Source organism: Ranitomeya imitator, chromosome 4 (assembly GCF_032444005.1).
Source record: "Ranitomeya imitator isolate aRanImi1 chromosome 4, aRanImi1.pri, whole genome shotgun sequence".
Taxonomy (NCBI): Eukaryota; Metazoa; Chordata; class Amphibia; order Anura; family Dendrobatidae; genus Ranitomeya; species Ranitomeya imitator.
Genome location: NC_091285.1, coordinates 352,424,128 through 352,440,971, shown reverse-complemented (window position 1 = coordinate 352,440,971; position 16,844 = coordinate 352,424,128). Strand labels below are relative to the sequence as shown.

General features: G+C 43.1%; 1 protein-coding gene across 1 annotated transcript in view; it reads left to right on the top strand.

Moving 5' to 3' along the window:
- SLC2A13 (solute carrier family 2 member 13) overlaps positions 1–16,844 on the top strand; it is a 312,281-nt gene that overhangs the window by 115,224 nt on the left and 180,213 nt on the right. Inside the window, exon 3 of the mRNA XM_069765010.1 lies at positions 9,640–9,848. Coding sequence (XP_069621111.1) covers positions 9,640–9,848 — 209 coding nt within the window. The remainder of the gene's footprint in view (positions 1–9,639; positions 9,849–16,844) is intronic.

Here is a 16,844-nt window from a genome sequence, read left to right as displayed (position 1 = left end):
AAACTCTGAATAAAAAGTGATCAAAAAATGACACGTGCCTGAAAATGGTACCAATACAAACGTCAACTCTTCCCGCAAAAAACAAGACCTCACATGGCTCTGTGGACCAAAATATGGAAAAGTTATAGCTCTCAAAATGTGGAGACGCAAAAACTATTTTTTGCAATAAAAAAAGCGTCTTTTAGTGTGTGCCAATCATAAAAATCCGGTAAAAACCCCACTATAAATATTAAATCAAACCACTGTTCATCACCCCTTTAGTTAGGGAAAAATAATAACATTTAAAAAAATTTATTTATTTCCATTTGCCCGTTAAGGTTGGGGCTAAAGTTAGGGTTAGGGCTACAGTTAGGGTTGGGGCTAAAGTTAGGGATAGGATTGGGGCTAAAGTTAGGGTTAGGGCTACAGTTAGGGTTGGTGATAAAGTTAGGGATAGGGTTTGGATTACATTTACGGTTGGGGTTAGGGTTAGGGGTGTGGTTAGGATTATGGTTGGGATTAGGGTTAAGGGTGTGTTGGGGTTAGGAGTGTGTTGGAGTTAGGGGTGGGACTAGGGTTAGGGGTGTGATTAGGGTTTGGGGTGTGTTGGGGTTTGGAGTGTGTTGGGGTTAGGGTTGGGGTTAGGGTTGGGGTTAGGGGTGTGTTCAGGTTAGGGGTGTGGTTGGGGTTAGGGGTGTGTTCGGGTTGGGGTTGGAGTTAGAATTGAGGGGTTTCCACTGCTTGGGCACATCAGGGGCTCTCCAAACGCGACATGGCGTCCGATCTCAATTCCAGCTAATTCTGCGTTGAAAAAGTAAAACCGTGCTCCTTCCCTTCCGAGTTCTCGTGTGCACCCAAACAGGGGTTTACCCCAACATATGGGGTATCAGCGTACTCTGGATAAATTGGACAACAACTTTTGGGGTCCAATTTCTCTTAGTACCCTTGGGAAAATAAAAAAATGGGGGCTAAAAAAATCATTTTTGGGGGGAAAAATTATTTTTTATTTGCACGGCTCTGCGTTATAAACTGTAGTGAAACACTTGGGGGTTCAAAGTTCTCACAACACATCTAGATAAGTTCCTTGGGGGTCTAGTTTCAAGTATTGGGTCACTTGTGGGGGGTTTCTACTGTTTAGGTACATCAGGGGCTCTGCAAATGCAACGTGATGCCTGTAGACCAATCCATCTAAGCCTGCATTCCAAACGGCACTCCTTCCCTTCTGAGCTCTGCCATGCGCCCAAACTGTGGTCCCCCCCCCCACATATGGGGTATCGGCGTACTCAGGACAAATTGGACAACAAATTTTGGGGTCCAATTTCTCCTGTTACCCTTAGGAAATTACAAAACTGGGGGCTAAAAAATAATTTTTGTGGAAAAAAAAAAAAAGATTTTTTATTTTCACTGCTCTGCGTTATAAACTGTAGTGAAACACTTTGGGTTCAAAGTTCTCACAACACATCTAGATAAGTTCCTTAGGGGGTCTACTTTCCAAAATGGTGTCACTTGTGGGGAGTTTCCACTGTTTAGGCACATCAGGGGCTCTCAAAACGCAACATGGTGTCCTATCTTAGTTCCAGTCAATTTTGCATTGAAAAGTCAAACGGCTCTCCTTCCCTTCTGAGCCTTGCCATGCTCCCAAACAGTGGTTTAGCCCCACCTATGGGGTATCAGCGTACTCAGGACAAATTGTACAACAACTTTTGGGGTCCAATTTCTCCTGTTACCCTTGGTAAAATAAAACAAATTGGAGCTGAAGTAAAGTTTTTGTGAAAAAAAGTTAAATGTTCATTTTTTTTTAAACATTCCAAAGATTCCTGTGAAACACCTGAAGGGTTAATAAACATCTTGAATGTGGTTTTGATCACCTGGAGGAGTGCAGTTTTTAGAATGGTGTCACACTTGCGTATTTTCTATCATATCGACCCCTCAAAGTGACTTCAAATGTGATGTAGTTCCTAAAAAAAATGGTGTTGTAAAAAAGACATTGCTGGTTAAATTTGAACCCTTATAACTCCCTAACAAAAAAAATGTTGGTTCCAAAATTGTGCTGATGTAAAGTAGACATGTGGGAAATGTTACTTATTAAGTATTTTGTGAAACATATCTCTGCGATTTAAGGGCATAAAAATTGAAAGTTGGAAAATTGCCCGATTTCCATTTTGTTTTCCACAAATAAACACAGGTAATATCAAAGAAATTTTACCACTATTATGAAGTACAATATGGCACGAGAAAACAGTGTCAGAATCATCAGGATCCGTTAAAGCGTTCCAGAGTTATAACCTCATAAAGGGACAGTGGTCAGAATTGTAAAAATTAGCCCGTTCATTAACTGTTGTGAATTCCGCTCTTGGGCTCCCTCCGGTGGTTGTAAGTGGTATGGCTGCTCCTTGGATTTAGCAGTCTGCAGCTGCTTCCACTGATTGTCTTTCTGCTCGGCTATTTATGCCTGGCTCTTCCCTTCAGCCAGTGCCACTTGTCAATGGTTCCTGGTTGGATTCACATCTCCCTTGGATTTCCCTGATATCCTGACCAGTTCAGCAAAGATAAGTCCTTGCTTTGCTCTTTTCTGTCCACATGTTGTGGACTTATTCGTTCTGTGCATTCTATGTTTTGTCCAGCTTGTCAGTATGGATTAATTCAGTTAAGCTGGAAGCTCTGGGAAGCAGATTTACCCTCCACACCTTTAGTCAGGTGTGGAGATTTTTGTAAACTCTGTGTGGATTTTTGTAGTTTTTAATACTGACCGCACAGTATTCTATCCTGTCCTATCTATCTAGCTAGACTGGCGTCCTGTGCTTCATCCTGGTTTCATTCTGTGTATGTCTTTTCCCTCTCCACTCACAGTCATTACTTGTGGGGGGCTATCTATCCTTTGGGGATTTTCTCTGAGGCAAGATAGTTTTCCTGTTTCTATCTTTAGGGGGTAGTTAGTTCTCAGGCTGTGACGAGGTGCTTAGGGAGTGACAGGAGCATCCCACAGCTACTTCTAGTGTTGTGTTGAGCTTAGGAACTGCGGTCAGTACAGGTACCACCTCCTTCAGAGCTCGTCCCATGTTGCTCCTAAACCACCAGATCATAACATTAACGTGCAAACCACCCTTGGGGGTTAAGGTGTTAAAGCGAGTATGTCACCTCCAAAGTGCAATTTAAGTAGGCTAAATTGTGTGGTAGGTGACTTGGCCCCAATAACAACCACACTAGTACACTAATAACTTTTAATTCATATGCAAATGAAGAGACATTGTTGCACTATTATACCTCCGAATTTGCATTTCCCTGAGCTATCTGAATGCTGCTGGCTTGTGTGCGGCCATGCACATTCTCCTCCCTGTCTCCTTTCCTCTGATGCTGCTCCCTACACTTCAGGGTGTATTAGTATAGTGAGTAGCTTACACAAAACTCTTGACCATGCCAAGGTGCCCTAAAGCCTCCTCATTTACATAGGGATTAAAAGTTCTTTTCTCAGGAACTTTACTAACAAGTACAGTGCTAGTATGGTTGTTATTGGGGTCAAGTAGTCTACAACAGAGGTGTCAAACTGCAATCCTCAAGGGCTAAAACAGGTCATGTTTTCAGGATTTCCCTGTACTGCACAGGTGATAATTTAATCACCTACACACATAATGATTACAGCACCTTGTGCAAAGCTAAGGAAATCTTGAAAACACGAATGGTTTGCGGCCCTTGAGGAATGCAGTTTGACACCCCTGGTCTACAACATGGTATAGCCCATTTAAAATGTACTTTGGGTGTGATGGAGTCCCTGTGAGTGGCTAACAATTGTGTGATATTATTGTGATATATTTTGAAGGAGTACACAAAACATTTCAATTCTCTATCTCTCCGTCCCACAGCGCTGAAAACCCTCCACTATGCTAATGGCAAAAGTTGCCTTTCCTGCAGGATAGAGATGTGTTTACACCTTCTACTTATAGAATGTTTGATGCTTTAATAACAATTGTCTTTAATAGAAAGCAAGAAAGTTACCTACCTTATGCCACTTTTCCTTGCTTGAGGTGTCTCAAGTCTTTTTATTTTTTTTATTTTTTGTTTACTTTAAAAGCTTTAGCATGTAACAATTTATTGGTTTAAGTATAATTACTAGTAAAGCAGGAATGCTGATGAAAAAAGTAATCTTGTTAGCTGTTAGGCAATTACTGTATGTATGCTGGGAAAAATAAATATGTACACAAATAACTGACAACATATTTGTCACTTCTGGGAAAAATGTTTTAATGTTTTTTTTTATATATATATATATATATATATATATATATATATATATATATATATATATACACTAGATTGTGGCCTGATTCCAGAATTCGCGGCAGACTGTGCCCGTCGCTGATTGGTCGAGGCAACCTTTATGACATCATCGTCGCCATGACAACTATTATGACATCTACGTCGATACTGTGCCCGTCGCTGATTGGTCGAGGCGAATTCGCGGCATACTGTGCCCGTCGCTGATTGGTCGAGGCAACCTTTATGACATCATCATCGCCATGGCAACTATTATGACATCTACGTCGATACTGTGCCCGTCGCTGATTGGTCGAGGCGAATTCGCGGCATACTGTGCCCGTCGCTGATTGGTCGAGGCAACCTTTATGACATCATCGTCGCCATGCTGTTCTCGTCGCTGATTGGTCGAGGCCTGGCGGCCTCGACCAATCAGAGACGCCGGATTTCCAGGACAGACAGACAGACAGACGGAAAAACCCTTAGACAATTATATATATACTAGATTGTGGCCCGATTCTACCGCATCGGGTATTCTAGAACATGCATGTCCCTGTAATATATGGACAATGATGATTCCAGAATTCGCGGCTGACTGTGCCCGTCGCTGATTGGTCGAGGCAACCTTTATGACATCATCGTCGCCATGGCAACCATTATGACATTTACGTCGATACTGTGCCCGTCGCTGAATCAGAAACGTGAGATGTCTACGTCCTTTGACATCATCGTCGCTGTGCCCTTTGCTGATTGGTCGAGGCCTCGACCAATCAGAGACGCGGGATTTCTACGTCGATGCTGTGCCGGTCTCTGATTGGTCGAGGCCTCGACCAATCAGAGAGCCGGGATTTCCAGGACAGACAGACAGACAGACAGACGGAAAAACCCTTAGACAATTATATATATATATATATATATATATATATATATATTATTCAAAAAATAAGAAGGAAGCACTCCATTTTTACTTTATCAAGTGTGCAAGGTTTAATCAGACATGTGGGTCTGATTAAACCTTGCACACTTGATAAAGAAAAAATGGAGTGCTGCCTTCTTATTTTTTGAATCTATGGACTTTGGATAACCGGTGGACGAGTTGCCTGAAGGCTCTGTACCCAGAGATAAGTGAAAGTGTTGTGCTGTTCCTTTTCTTTAATATTATAAATATATATCTATATATAGATATATATAGATATATATAGATATATACACACACACATATATACTGTATATATACATATATATATATATAATGTATATATGTATATATATACAGTATATATATGTGTGTGTGTGTATATATCTATCTATATATATATACATATATATTAGATTGTGGCCCGATTCTAACGCATCGGGTATTCTAGAATATGCATGTCCCCGTAGTATATGGACAATGATGATTCCAGAATTTGCGGCAGACTGTGCCGTCGCTGATTGGTCGAGGCAACCTTTATGACATCATTGTCGCCATGGCAACCATTATGACATCATCGTTGCTGTGCCCATCGCTGATTGGTCGAGGCCTGGCGGCCTCGACCAATCAGAGGCGCGGGATTTCTACGTCGATACTGTGCCCGTCTCTGATTGGTCGAGAAAACTTTCTCTCCACTCATGGTTAGTGGTTGGGCGAAGCCATTTATTGTCAAACTACTGTTTTCTTTTTAAATCATAATGACAACCCAAAACATACAAGTGAACCTGATAAAGTTTATTTACCCTGGTAATTTTGGCCTGATAACATGCACAGAAGTTGACACAAATGGGTTTGAATGGCTGCTAAAGGTAACATCCATGCCTGTGACCTGTTTGCTTGTAATCAGTGTACAGTATGTGCATAAAAGCTGAGTCAGTTTCTAGGATCCAGACAGACTCTTGCATCTTTAATCCAGCCACTGACATTCTTGATTTGTGACACATGGGGAAAGCAAAAGAATTGTCAATGGATCTACGGGAAAAGGTAGTTGAACTGTATAAAACAGGAGAGCAATACAAAAAGATATCCAAGGAATTGATAATGCCAGTCAGCAGTGTTCAAACTGTGATTATACAAATGGAAAATCAGGGGCTCTGTAAAAAGAAAACCACAGTTAGGTAGACCAACAAAAATGTCATCCACAACTGCCAGGAAAATTGTTCGGGATGCAAAGAAAAACCCACAAATAACATTAGCTGAAATACAGGAGTCTCTGAAAACTAGCTGTGTGGCTGTTTCAAGATGCAGAATAAGGAGGCACTTGAAGAAAAATGGGCTGCATGGTCAAGTCGCCAGAAAAAAACCATTACTGTGCAAATGCCTCAAAGTATCTCACCGACAAAACGCAAAACAGCACAGAGACCCGCCTCAAAACTTCTGGAACAAGGTAGTTTGGAGTGATGAGACCAAAATTGAACTTTTTGACCACAGCCATAAAGGTTACATTTGGAGAGGTCACCAAGGCCTATGATGAAAGGAACACCATTCCTACTGTAAAGCACGTATCACGCTATACGAGGGTGAGACAGAGAGATGAGGTGAACCCAAAAGTGGACCCTCTGGGTCACGGTCCCAGAGCCCCCAAGGGCGAGCAAACCTGATGGATGCACCCTCTATACAGGGAGTGTTAGGAGCAGGCCCAAGGAGGATGGAACCGCAACTGCCGGAGCCAAAGGGACAACTGGGTGAAGCAGTAGAACAGGAATTTTGAGGATGACGAGGCTGAGAGCTGAAAAGAAAAAATACAAATATTAGGAGACGGCTGAACCAGGAGTCAGAAGGCAGCGGGGGAACAAAGGAAACCGGAGGAACAGGAAAGAACGGAGCACAGGGAATTATCCAAAGGATTGGCCTGAATACAACGTTGGAACAAGCGGAACCACTACAATGAAGATACACAAGCGCTTACCTGAGGTAGCGCCAAACAGAAATACCCGGTGGGCGCCGCCATATTGGAGGCAGAGCCACCGGGTCACAACCTCCTAGAAAGCTGAGCGGCGGAGGAGACCCTACGGCGCATGCGCGGACCGCCGACGTGCCACGAAGCAGAGAAGCCGGGCAGAAAAGAAGGAGGGATGTTGGGAGCGCTCCGGCTGGACAGGTAAGTATCGACGATCGTGACAGCACGGAGCTGGATCGCTGATGTTTGGGGGTTGTGTGAGCTACAGAGGCACAGTAAACTTTGTCAAAGTTGAAGGAAAGATGAGTGAAGCATGTTATCAGCAAATACTGGAGGCAAATTTGCACTCATCAGCCTGGAAGCTGCGCATGGGACGTACTTGGACATTCCAACATAACGATCCAAAACACAACTCCAGGTCGATCTGTCATTGGCTACAGCAGAACAAAGTGAAGGTTCTGGAGTCGCCATCTCAGTCTCCTGTTCTTAATATCTTTGAGCCACTCTGGTGAGATCTCAAGCATGCAGTTCATGTTAGACAGCCCAGGTATTTATAGGAACTGGAAAGTTTTTTGCCAAGAAGAGCTTTACTATCTGAGAAAATAAAGATCCTCATCCACAACTACCACAAAATACTTCAAGCTGTCATTGATGTTACAGGGGGGCAATACATGGTATTAAGAAATGGGGTAGGTAAACCTTTGTGTCATTTGGATGTTTTTGGTTGTCATTACGATTTAAAAAGAGAAAACACAGTAGTTTGACAATAAATGGTTCACCCAACCACTAACCATGAGTGGCTAAAAAATTTTGGTGTTATCATCCATATTCTCTGAAAAAAGGCCAAGAAAGCAAAAAATCTGCCGAGGTATGTAAACGTTTGAGCACAACTGTATATACTGTATACACTGCTCAAAAAAATAAAGGGAACACTTAAACAATCTAATGTAACTCCAAGTCAATCACACTTCTGTGAAATCAACCTGTCCAGTTATGGAGCAACACCAATTGTAAATCAGTTTCTTCTGCTGTTTGTGCAAATTGAGCAGGCAACAGGTAGACATGATAGGCAATTAGCAAGATAACCCCTATAAAGGAGTGGTTCTGCAGGTGGTGACCACAGATCATTTCTCTGTTCTCATCCTTTTTGGCTGTTGTTTTGGTCACATTTGCATTTGTCATTCCTTTAATCCATAGAAGTACAGTAGCAACCCACAGAAGTTGCTCAGGTAGTTCAGCTCATCCAGGATGGCACACTAATGCGAGCTGTGGCAAGGAGGGCAACTGTGTCTGTCAGCACAGTGTCCAGAGCATGGAGCAGATACCAGGAGACAGGCCAGTACACCAGGAGATTGAGGGGGACATAGGAGGGCTCTTTTGTGCAAGGAGGAACAATACCAGAACCCTGCAAACTTACCTCCAACAGGCCACTAACATCCATGGGCCTACTCACACTTTCAGAAATAGACTCCATGAGGTTGGTATGAGGGACCGATGACCACAAGTGGGTGTTGTGCTTACAGCCCAACACCGTGCAGGGCGATTGGCATTTACCAGGGAACACCAGGTTTGGCAGATTCGATATTGGCTCCCCCCTGTGTTCTTCACGGATGAGAGAAGGTTCACGTTGAACACATGGGACAGTCTGGAGACGCTGTGGAGAACATTCTGCTGCCTGCAACAACCTTCAGCATGACCGGTTTGGCAGTGGGTCAGTAATGGTGATGAGGGATGGGGGGAATTTCTTTGAAGGGTCGTATAGCCCTCCATGTGCTAGCCAGGGGTACCCTGACTGCCATTAGGTACCGGAATGAGACCCTCAGACCCATTGTGAGACAATATGTAGGTTTAGTGGGCCCTGAATTACTTCTGATTCATGACAGTGCTAGGTCTTGTGTGGCTGAAGTGTTAGCAGTTCCTGCATGATGAAGGCATTGATTCTAGGACTGGCCTGCCGTTCTGTCGACTTAAATCCAGTCAAGCACATTTGGGGCATTGTTTGGTCCAATCCACCAAAGCCATTGTGCCCCACAGACTGTCCAGGAGTTGACTGTTGCTTTAATCCAGGTCTTGGAGGAGATCCCTCAGGAGAACATTCGCTGCCTCATCAGGACCATGCCAAGGCATTGTAAGGAGGTCATACAGGCCACACACACTACTGAGCATCATTTCCTTGTCTTGAGGCATTTCCACTGAAGTTGGATCAACCTGATTTTCCACTTTGATTTTGAGTATTATTCCAAATTCAGATCTCCATGGGATATTAATCTTGATTTACATTGAACATTTTTTATGTTTTATTATTCTGAACACATTCAGCTATGTAATGAATAAAGATTTACAACTGAAATATTTAATTCAGTGATATCTAGGATGTGGTATTTGTGTTTCCTTTATTTTTTGAGCAGTGCAATTTGTGTGTATGTATATAATGTATGTCTGTATTTATATGTGCAAACTGCAACAGTTGAGTTGTTTGTACAAATTACCTTTTAATTTGCAATTTTTATCCCTATTTCCTTTTTATTTGCAGATACATGCTTGGCCTTTCAGCTGTTCCAGCTATACTCCAGTTCCTTGGCTTTCTATTTCTCCCAGAAAGTCCACGTTGGCTCATTCAAAAAGGCCAGACGCAAAAGGCGAGAAGAGTTTTATCTCAAATCCGTGGCGTTCAAACAATTGACGAAGAATATGACAGTATAAAAAATAGCATTGATGAAGAAGAGAAGGAAGTGGGTGCAGGTAGCTTCTCTTTTATTCTTTTTAATCCTTTTTATCCAACATGACAGTTTGGCATATATTTCATTCAGAATGCACATGCAGAACTATGTGTCTGTTGTTTTAAGGACAATACACAATAGATTGCACATAATGATGCTGTACATTTTTCGGCTTATACTTTTTTTCAAACGACTAAGGATTTCACAATTTATCTGCATTATACTCTACCTAAGATTAAGGTTTTAAGAGCTGGAAAGAATATGAAAAAGCTGAAAACTTGACCTATAGAAATTCAAGTGTCAAGGCTTTTTTTATCTCTAATAAAGAACATGCCTCACTGCTAGAAAAGGTCAATCTGCCAATTAGTCAGTAGTGGGAAAAAGTTTTGGTTGAATGCCAATAAAATTAGCTTTACCTCTTCTAGAAAGGTACAACGCCATTTCCCAAACTACACAAAATCCTAGAAGCTCCACGTGTGGAGCTGACATGGGTGATCAAAAAGGCAACTCAAGTCTCCAATTGAGTTTTCCAACACATGCAATCCATATAGGTAGAGTCCATTCTGCTGTATAAAAATGCATCAGGAACAAAACTGTTGCTTTGAACAATGAACTGGTAGCCCAAATAAAATATTCCGAATCATAGTATTACACATAATACAGTGGCAACAAATATTATATTCTCTTGGGATTTGCAAGGCCGAATTCAGACGTCTATGAATGGACAGTGATTTTCAGACTTACCGCGGTTTTCCTGACCCAAACTCAACAGCCTCAAGGGTGTATATTTATAGGGACCTGAATTTGCTGTCCATACTCAGACTATGCTATGTGGACGTCTAAATTTGGCCTATTGGAGTATTATAAATTGTATTTCTTTTATGCTGCTATATGTCCACAATTTGTCTATATTTAATAGAGTAATGGCAGCTGTGATCTATCCTTCTCTAATTGTCTACATCACATTGGGGCAAAAAAAGTGCAGCTGCACGTAAAAACTGCTGCCTAGCTTACGTTTCTTCCTTGAAAGTCCGTAGGGACCGCTATCATAAGCCTGCAAATAAAACTTAAATGTGAAATGTGAATGAGGAGTTTGGGAAATCCAGGTTAATATACATCTTTTCATCAAGAATACTTATGGTTCTCAGTACAAGGAAGAAAAGTTACATTTCCAAACATTTTCTTGTTTGCGTCTTTTGTATCAGTTTTCCAGTTCCATCTGTTATAAGAAATGTGTAAATGTTATAGTAATGGGAGATATCCTTACCAGTTCTGGTGAAAAGTACTAGCCATCATAAGCTTATTCTGAGTGTATGTCTAGTAGTGTCAGTGCTGCTTTACCTATAGGAGGTTATCCTACTGGATCCGTCTGTTTATTAAGGGTTCTAACACATATCTGTGAACAAACGTTTGAAGCATTTTGCAGAAAACTGCAACAATAAATTAAGCCTTCCATTGAACAAAATGATATGCAGGAACTTGATACAGCAGCCACATCGGTAGCCTGTAGCTGCCATACCAGAGCCATGTGAACCTTTGATTGCCAGCAGTTCTGGTGCCTCTCCTGGTCAGTTTGCCGGGTGCAAGGCCATGCATGTGTCACAACGCGATGATGACCTCTTGCTGGACCTACTAGTCAGAAGACTTGATGGGCTTTTGTCTAGTGGCCATAGAATATAGACTTGGCTGCTGGACTAAGGTCCTGTGAATCATTTTACTTATCTCAAGTTAATGGATGTAATTCTATCATGCTTTTGTTTCAAAAGGAATGGGAAAATATTTATAGAACTACTTCTTAGGAAAACTATTTCACAGCCTTTGTTAGACTTTTAAAAAGTAATTAGTAGGTAAGCTTACTGAACATTTAGTTTCCGCTATGTTAATTCACTGACTTTCACTTGCTATTGCGTTTTCTTCTATAAACAGTGACACCTGTCAAGTCCAGAAAGATGTTAAACAGACATGTTAACAGGTCTCTATGACTTACACCCTAGAGTTCCTTGGGATTTAAAAGGGTTTTCACATTAACAATGTACATTTTAATCAATGGATCTTTGAATAAAAATAAGCTCTACAATTGGATGTAATTAAAAAAAATGTTCTTGTGCTGAGATAATCTTATAAATGTGATACAGAATAAGTGATTATAGTGACAGCTTGCAGCTGTGGTATCATCAGACCATGTTCCTGCACGGTCTGTGCTAATTAGAAACCGCTATCACCAGCCTTTCAGGTAGCCTTTGGTATGAAAATGGTTGAAGGAAAAAGCCAAGTAATTATTAGTAATGGGTTAGGTTTCCTTGTGTGTAACCATATTAAGGGTTCATGATTGCTGAAATGAGTTGTTGTCATAGGAATTTGTTCTCCTTGCCAAATTTGCAGTCGGCAATTGATTTTTTTTTAGCAGCTCTATTGCAAAGGAATATGCCGTACTGTATGTAGGTCTATAAACTGCAACACTGTCTACGAAATGTCCGATTTCTGGGCTTCCCGTGCTAACAGGATTATGTCTACTACAATGGCAGATCTAGCTGCAGCCAAACCACACAAGTTACTATTCTGTTCTCTGAGATGCCGACACGAGGCATCTCCAATAAAATACATTTCAGGTTGCTATAGAGACATGATTTGTTTGGCTAGGACCCTAGATTTCTATGTAGCTCATCACAGGGTATTTCACACCTTTCTCTTCAACAAAACTACAAGATGGCATGGCAAATATGCAGCAAAACCTTTTTTTTTTTAGGTGTCATTTTAATTCCAATAGCAAAATGATTTAAAATTGATAATAAACTACACTCTCATTAAAAATAACAACCTTTTACATTTAGAGAATATAATCCGACAAAAGGAATAGCCATAACATAAATAACAGCAAATCCTTTAAGGCTATGTGCGCACGTTGAGTATTTGCTTGCAGAAATTTCGGCAGGGTTTCTGCATTTCTTGACGGGAAAAACACTGCAGCAAAAATGCGTGTTTTTGTAGTCGTTTTTTTGCATGTGTTTTGTACAGCAATGAAGACTTTTTTGAGCTAAATAAATATATTTGAAAAAAAGTGATGTAATTTCTTGGTTCAACACCACCCTTTTCATGCTGATGCAGTGGCATCAGGGTAATGGAATTAGGGCTTGGCGTCAGCAGCTGTCATTGAAACCAAGTCCTAGGCTTAGTAATCAAAAGGAGTCAGCCCGACACCCTCATTACTAAGCTGATAAGAAAACACAAATATTAACACACCTACACACATTGTCACCAGCCTATGTATTGCTACATTATTATTATTATTATTTTATTATTATTATTATTTATTATTATTATTATTATAGCACCATTTATTCCATGGCGCTTTACATGTGAGGAGGGGTATACATAATAAAAACAGGTACAATAATCTTGAACAATACAAGTCACAACTTGTACAGGAGGAGAGAGGACCCTGCCCGTGAGGGCTCACAATCTACAACGGATGGGTGAGGATACAGTAGGTAAGGATAGAGCTGGTCGTGCAGTAGTTTGGTCGATCGGTGATTACTGCAGGTTGTAGGCTTGCTGGAAGAGGTAGGTCTTCAGGTTCTTTTTGAAGGTTTCGATGGTAGGTGAGAGTCTGATATGTTGTGGTAGAGGGAGGGTTCCAGAGTAGGGGTGATGTGCAAGCGAAATCTTGTATGCGATTGTGGGAAGAGGAGATAAGAGGGGAGTAAAGAAGGAGATCTTGTGAAGATCGGAGGTTGGGTGCAGGAAAGTATCGGGAGACGAGGTCACAGATGTATGGAGGAGACAGGTTGTGGATGGCTTTGTATGTCATGGTTAGGCTTTTGTACTGGAGTCTCTGGGTAATGGGGAGCCAGTGAAGGGATTGACAGGGGGGAGAGGCCGGAAAATAGCAGGGGGACAGGTGGATTAGTCAGGCAGCTAAGTTTAGAATAGATTGGAGGGGTCCGAAAATGTTCGAGGGGAGGCCACAGAGCAGGAGGATACAGTAGTCGAGGCGGGAGATGATGAGAGCATGGACTAGGGTTTTTGCAGATTCTTGGTTTAGGAATGTACAGATCCGTGAAATATTTTTGAGTTGAAGGCGGCAGGAAGTGGAAAGGGCTTGGATATGCGGTTTGAAGGAGAGATCAGTGTCAAGGTTTACCCCGAGACAGTGAGCTTGTGGAATTGGGGAGAGTGGGCAGCCGTTTACTGTAATGGATATGTTCGTTGGTGGGGTCATGTGAGATGGGGGAAAGACAATGAATTCTGTTTTGTCCATTTTAAGTTTTAGAAATCTAGCGGAGAAGAAGGATGAAATCGTGGATAGACATTGAGGGATTCTTGTTAGTAGGGTGGGGATATCTGGTCCAGAGATGTATATCTGTTTGTCATCAGCATAGAGATGATACTGAAAACTGAGATTCTATGAGCTGTCCCAGGCCAAAAGTGTAAATGGAGAAAAGCAGGGGCCCTAGAACTGAACCTTGCAGGACTCCAACAGATAGGGGGCGAGGTGAGGAGGTGGTGTGTGAATGGGAGACGCTGAATGTTCGGTCAGTTAGGTATGACGAGATCCAGGATAGGGTCAAGTCTGTGATGCCAAGGGATGAGAGGGTCTGTAGTAATAGGGAATGGTCCACTGTGTCAAAGGCAGAGGACAGGTCCAGAAGGAGGATAGAGTAGTGTCGCTTGCTCTTGGTGGTTAATAGGTCATTGGTGACCTTAGTTAGGGCAGTTTCAGTGGAGTGGTGTGACCGGAAGCCTGATTGTAAGCGGTCGAAAAGGGAGCAGGAAGATAGATGGGAGGACAGTTCAAGATGGACGTGTTGTTCCAGTAGTTTTGAGGCATAGGGGAGAAGTGATATAGGGCGATAGCTAGATACAGAGGATGGGTCAAGAGAGGGCTTTTTGAGGATAGGTGTGATTGAGGCATGTTTAAAGCTTGAGGGGAAAACACCAGTTGTTAGTGATAGGTTGAAGAGATGGGTTAGAGTTGGGATGAAGACTGTGGCGAGGTTTGGGATGAAGTGGGAAGGGATCGGGTCAAGTGCACAGGTGGTGAGATGCGATCTTGAGAGTAGAGTGGAGAGTCGATCTTCTGTAATAGTGGAAAAGTTGGTTTTGGAGATGGAGGGCTGGGTAGTTGGGAGGAAGGGCTCTGGGGGTTGTCGACTAAAACTGTCTCTGATGTTCTCAATCTTCTGCTTGAAAAATGAGGCAAAGTCTTCAGCTGAGATGAGTGGGGAGGGAGGAGGTGCTGGGGGACGGAGGAGAGAGTTGAATAACTGTTTAGGGTTGTGAGACAGGGAGGATATGAGAGATCAGAAGTAGGTTTGTTTAGCTGTGGCGTGTGTGGTCTTGAAAGTAGTGAGGGACTGTTTGAATGCGATAAAGTGCTCGTTGGAGTGGGATCTTTTCCATCTCTGCTCTGCAGCCCTGGAAGCTCGCCTCAGTAATTTGCTCAGGCTGGTGTGCCAGGGCTGTCTGTTGATTTTGCGAGCTTTGGTATGTGTGAGAGGGGCAAGAGGTTCCAAAGCTGCAGCTATTGTGGTGTTATATAGAGCGGCAGCGTCATCTGCATTGTGTAGGGAACTTATGTCTGTGAGAGGGAGGAGGGAATTCAGAGAGTGAATGTAGATCAAGGTGTTTAAGATTTCTGCGAGGGTGTGCAGGTTTGTGGGGTGGGGATTGTAGACAAGGAGTGGAGAGGGAATAGAATGTGAGTAGATTGTGGCCAGAAAGAGGAAGAGGTGAGTTAGAGAGGTTAGATAGGGAGCAGAGGCGGGTGAAGATGAGGTCTAATGTGTGACATCTTTGTGAGTGGCTGCAGGAGACCATTGAGTGAGGCCGAAGGAGGAAGTGAGTGATAGAAGTTTAGTGGCAGCTCAGAGGGAAGTGTCAATGGGGATGTTGAAGTCGCCTATGATGATAGTGGGGATGTCCGCAGAAAGGAAATGAAGTAGCCAGGTGGTGAAGTGGTCAAAGAAGATGGTGGCTGATCCTGGGGGGCGGTAAATGACAGCCAGTTGGAGGTTGGAGGGGGAGTAGATGCGCACAGAGTGCACCTCAAAGGAGGGGAGGGTAACAGAGGGTGGCAGTGGGATTGGGGTGAAGGAGCAGTTATCTGACAGGAGAAAACCAACTCCTCCGCCATGCTTGCTGCTGGGGTGGGGTGTGTGAGAAAGGTGGAAGCCACCATAGGAAAGTGCAGCAGGAGAAGCTGTACATGGCACAGTTCTGATGCTCACTTGTTTTTGGTGGCTCAAAGGGGCCAACAAGTCTCTATCATAGCCAGCATTAACACTTGGAGCAGTTTGTGCTACAGTTGCTGTGTAACTCATGCAGGTGGTGCATATGGTTCGTGGGCCCACTGTGCCATGGGGTCAGGTTTACCTAGGAAGGGTGTGGATAAGCTACCTGATGTTCACTGGAGCTCCTAGTGGCGGAGTCAGGCTTGAGCTACAGGTAACTACCAGATACCACTCCTAGGCAGTCCCTTGTACTGCAGCTGCTGACCACATGTGTCCCGCACGCAGACACGGATGCTGACTTCGGCTCCATTCAGACTACTACACTGGTTGGTCGGATTCTGACATGGAGTCAGACAGGACTGCATTCGAGACTGGTTTTAGCAGTCTTGATGTACGAAGTACACATGCAGACACTGGCAGCACAAGGACCATGGGGGCAGGTTCAGGAACTGGCCACACATGGACCAAGGGACGAGGTCTAGGCAAAGGTCATGCATAGACCAGGTGATGAGGTCCAAGCACTGGCTACACACAGACCAGAGGATAAGGTTCAAGCACTGGCCAATCACTGGCCAGGGGATGAGGTTCAGGCACTGTCAAAACACGGACCAGGGGTTCGGGTTCAGGACCTAGCCACACAAGGACCAGGGAACCGAATGACTCACTAGTAGCACACTTCATTCAGTAATGACTCAATGTTGCTTAGACACTTCCCTATTGAGGGTGCCTTTTATACCAGATGCCTCTCAGCTATTTGCTGGGGGAATTATACCATGTGCGATTGCTAC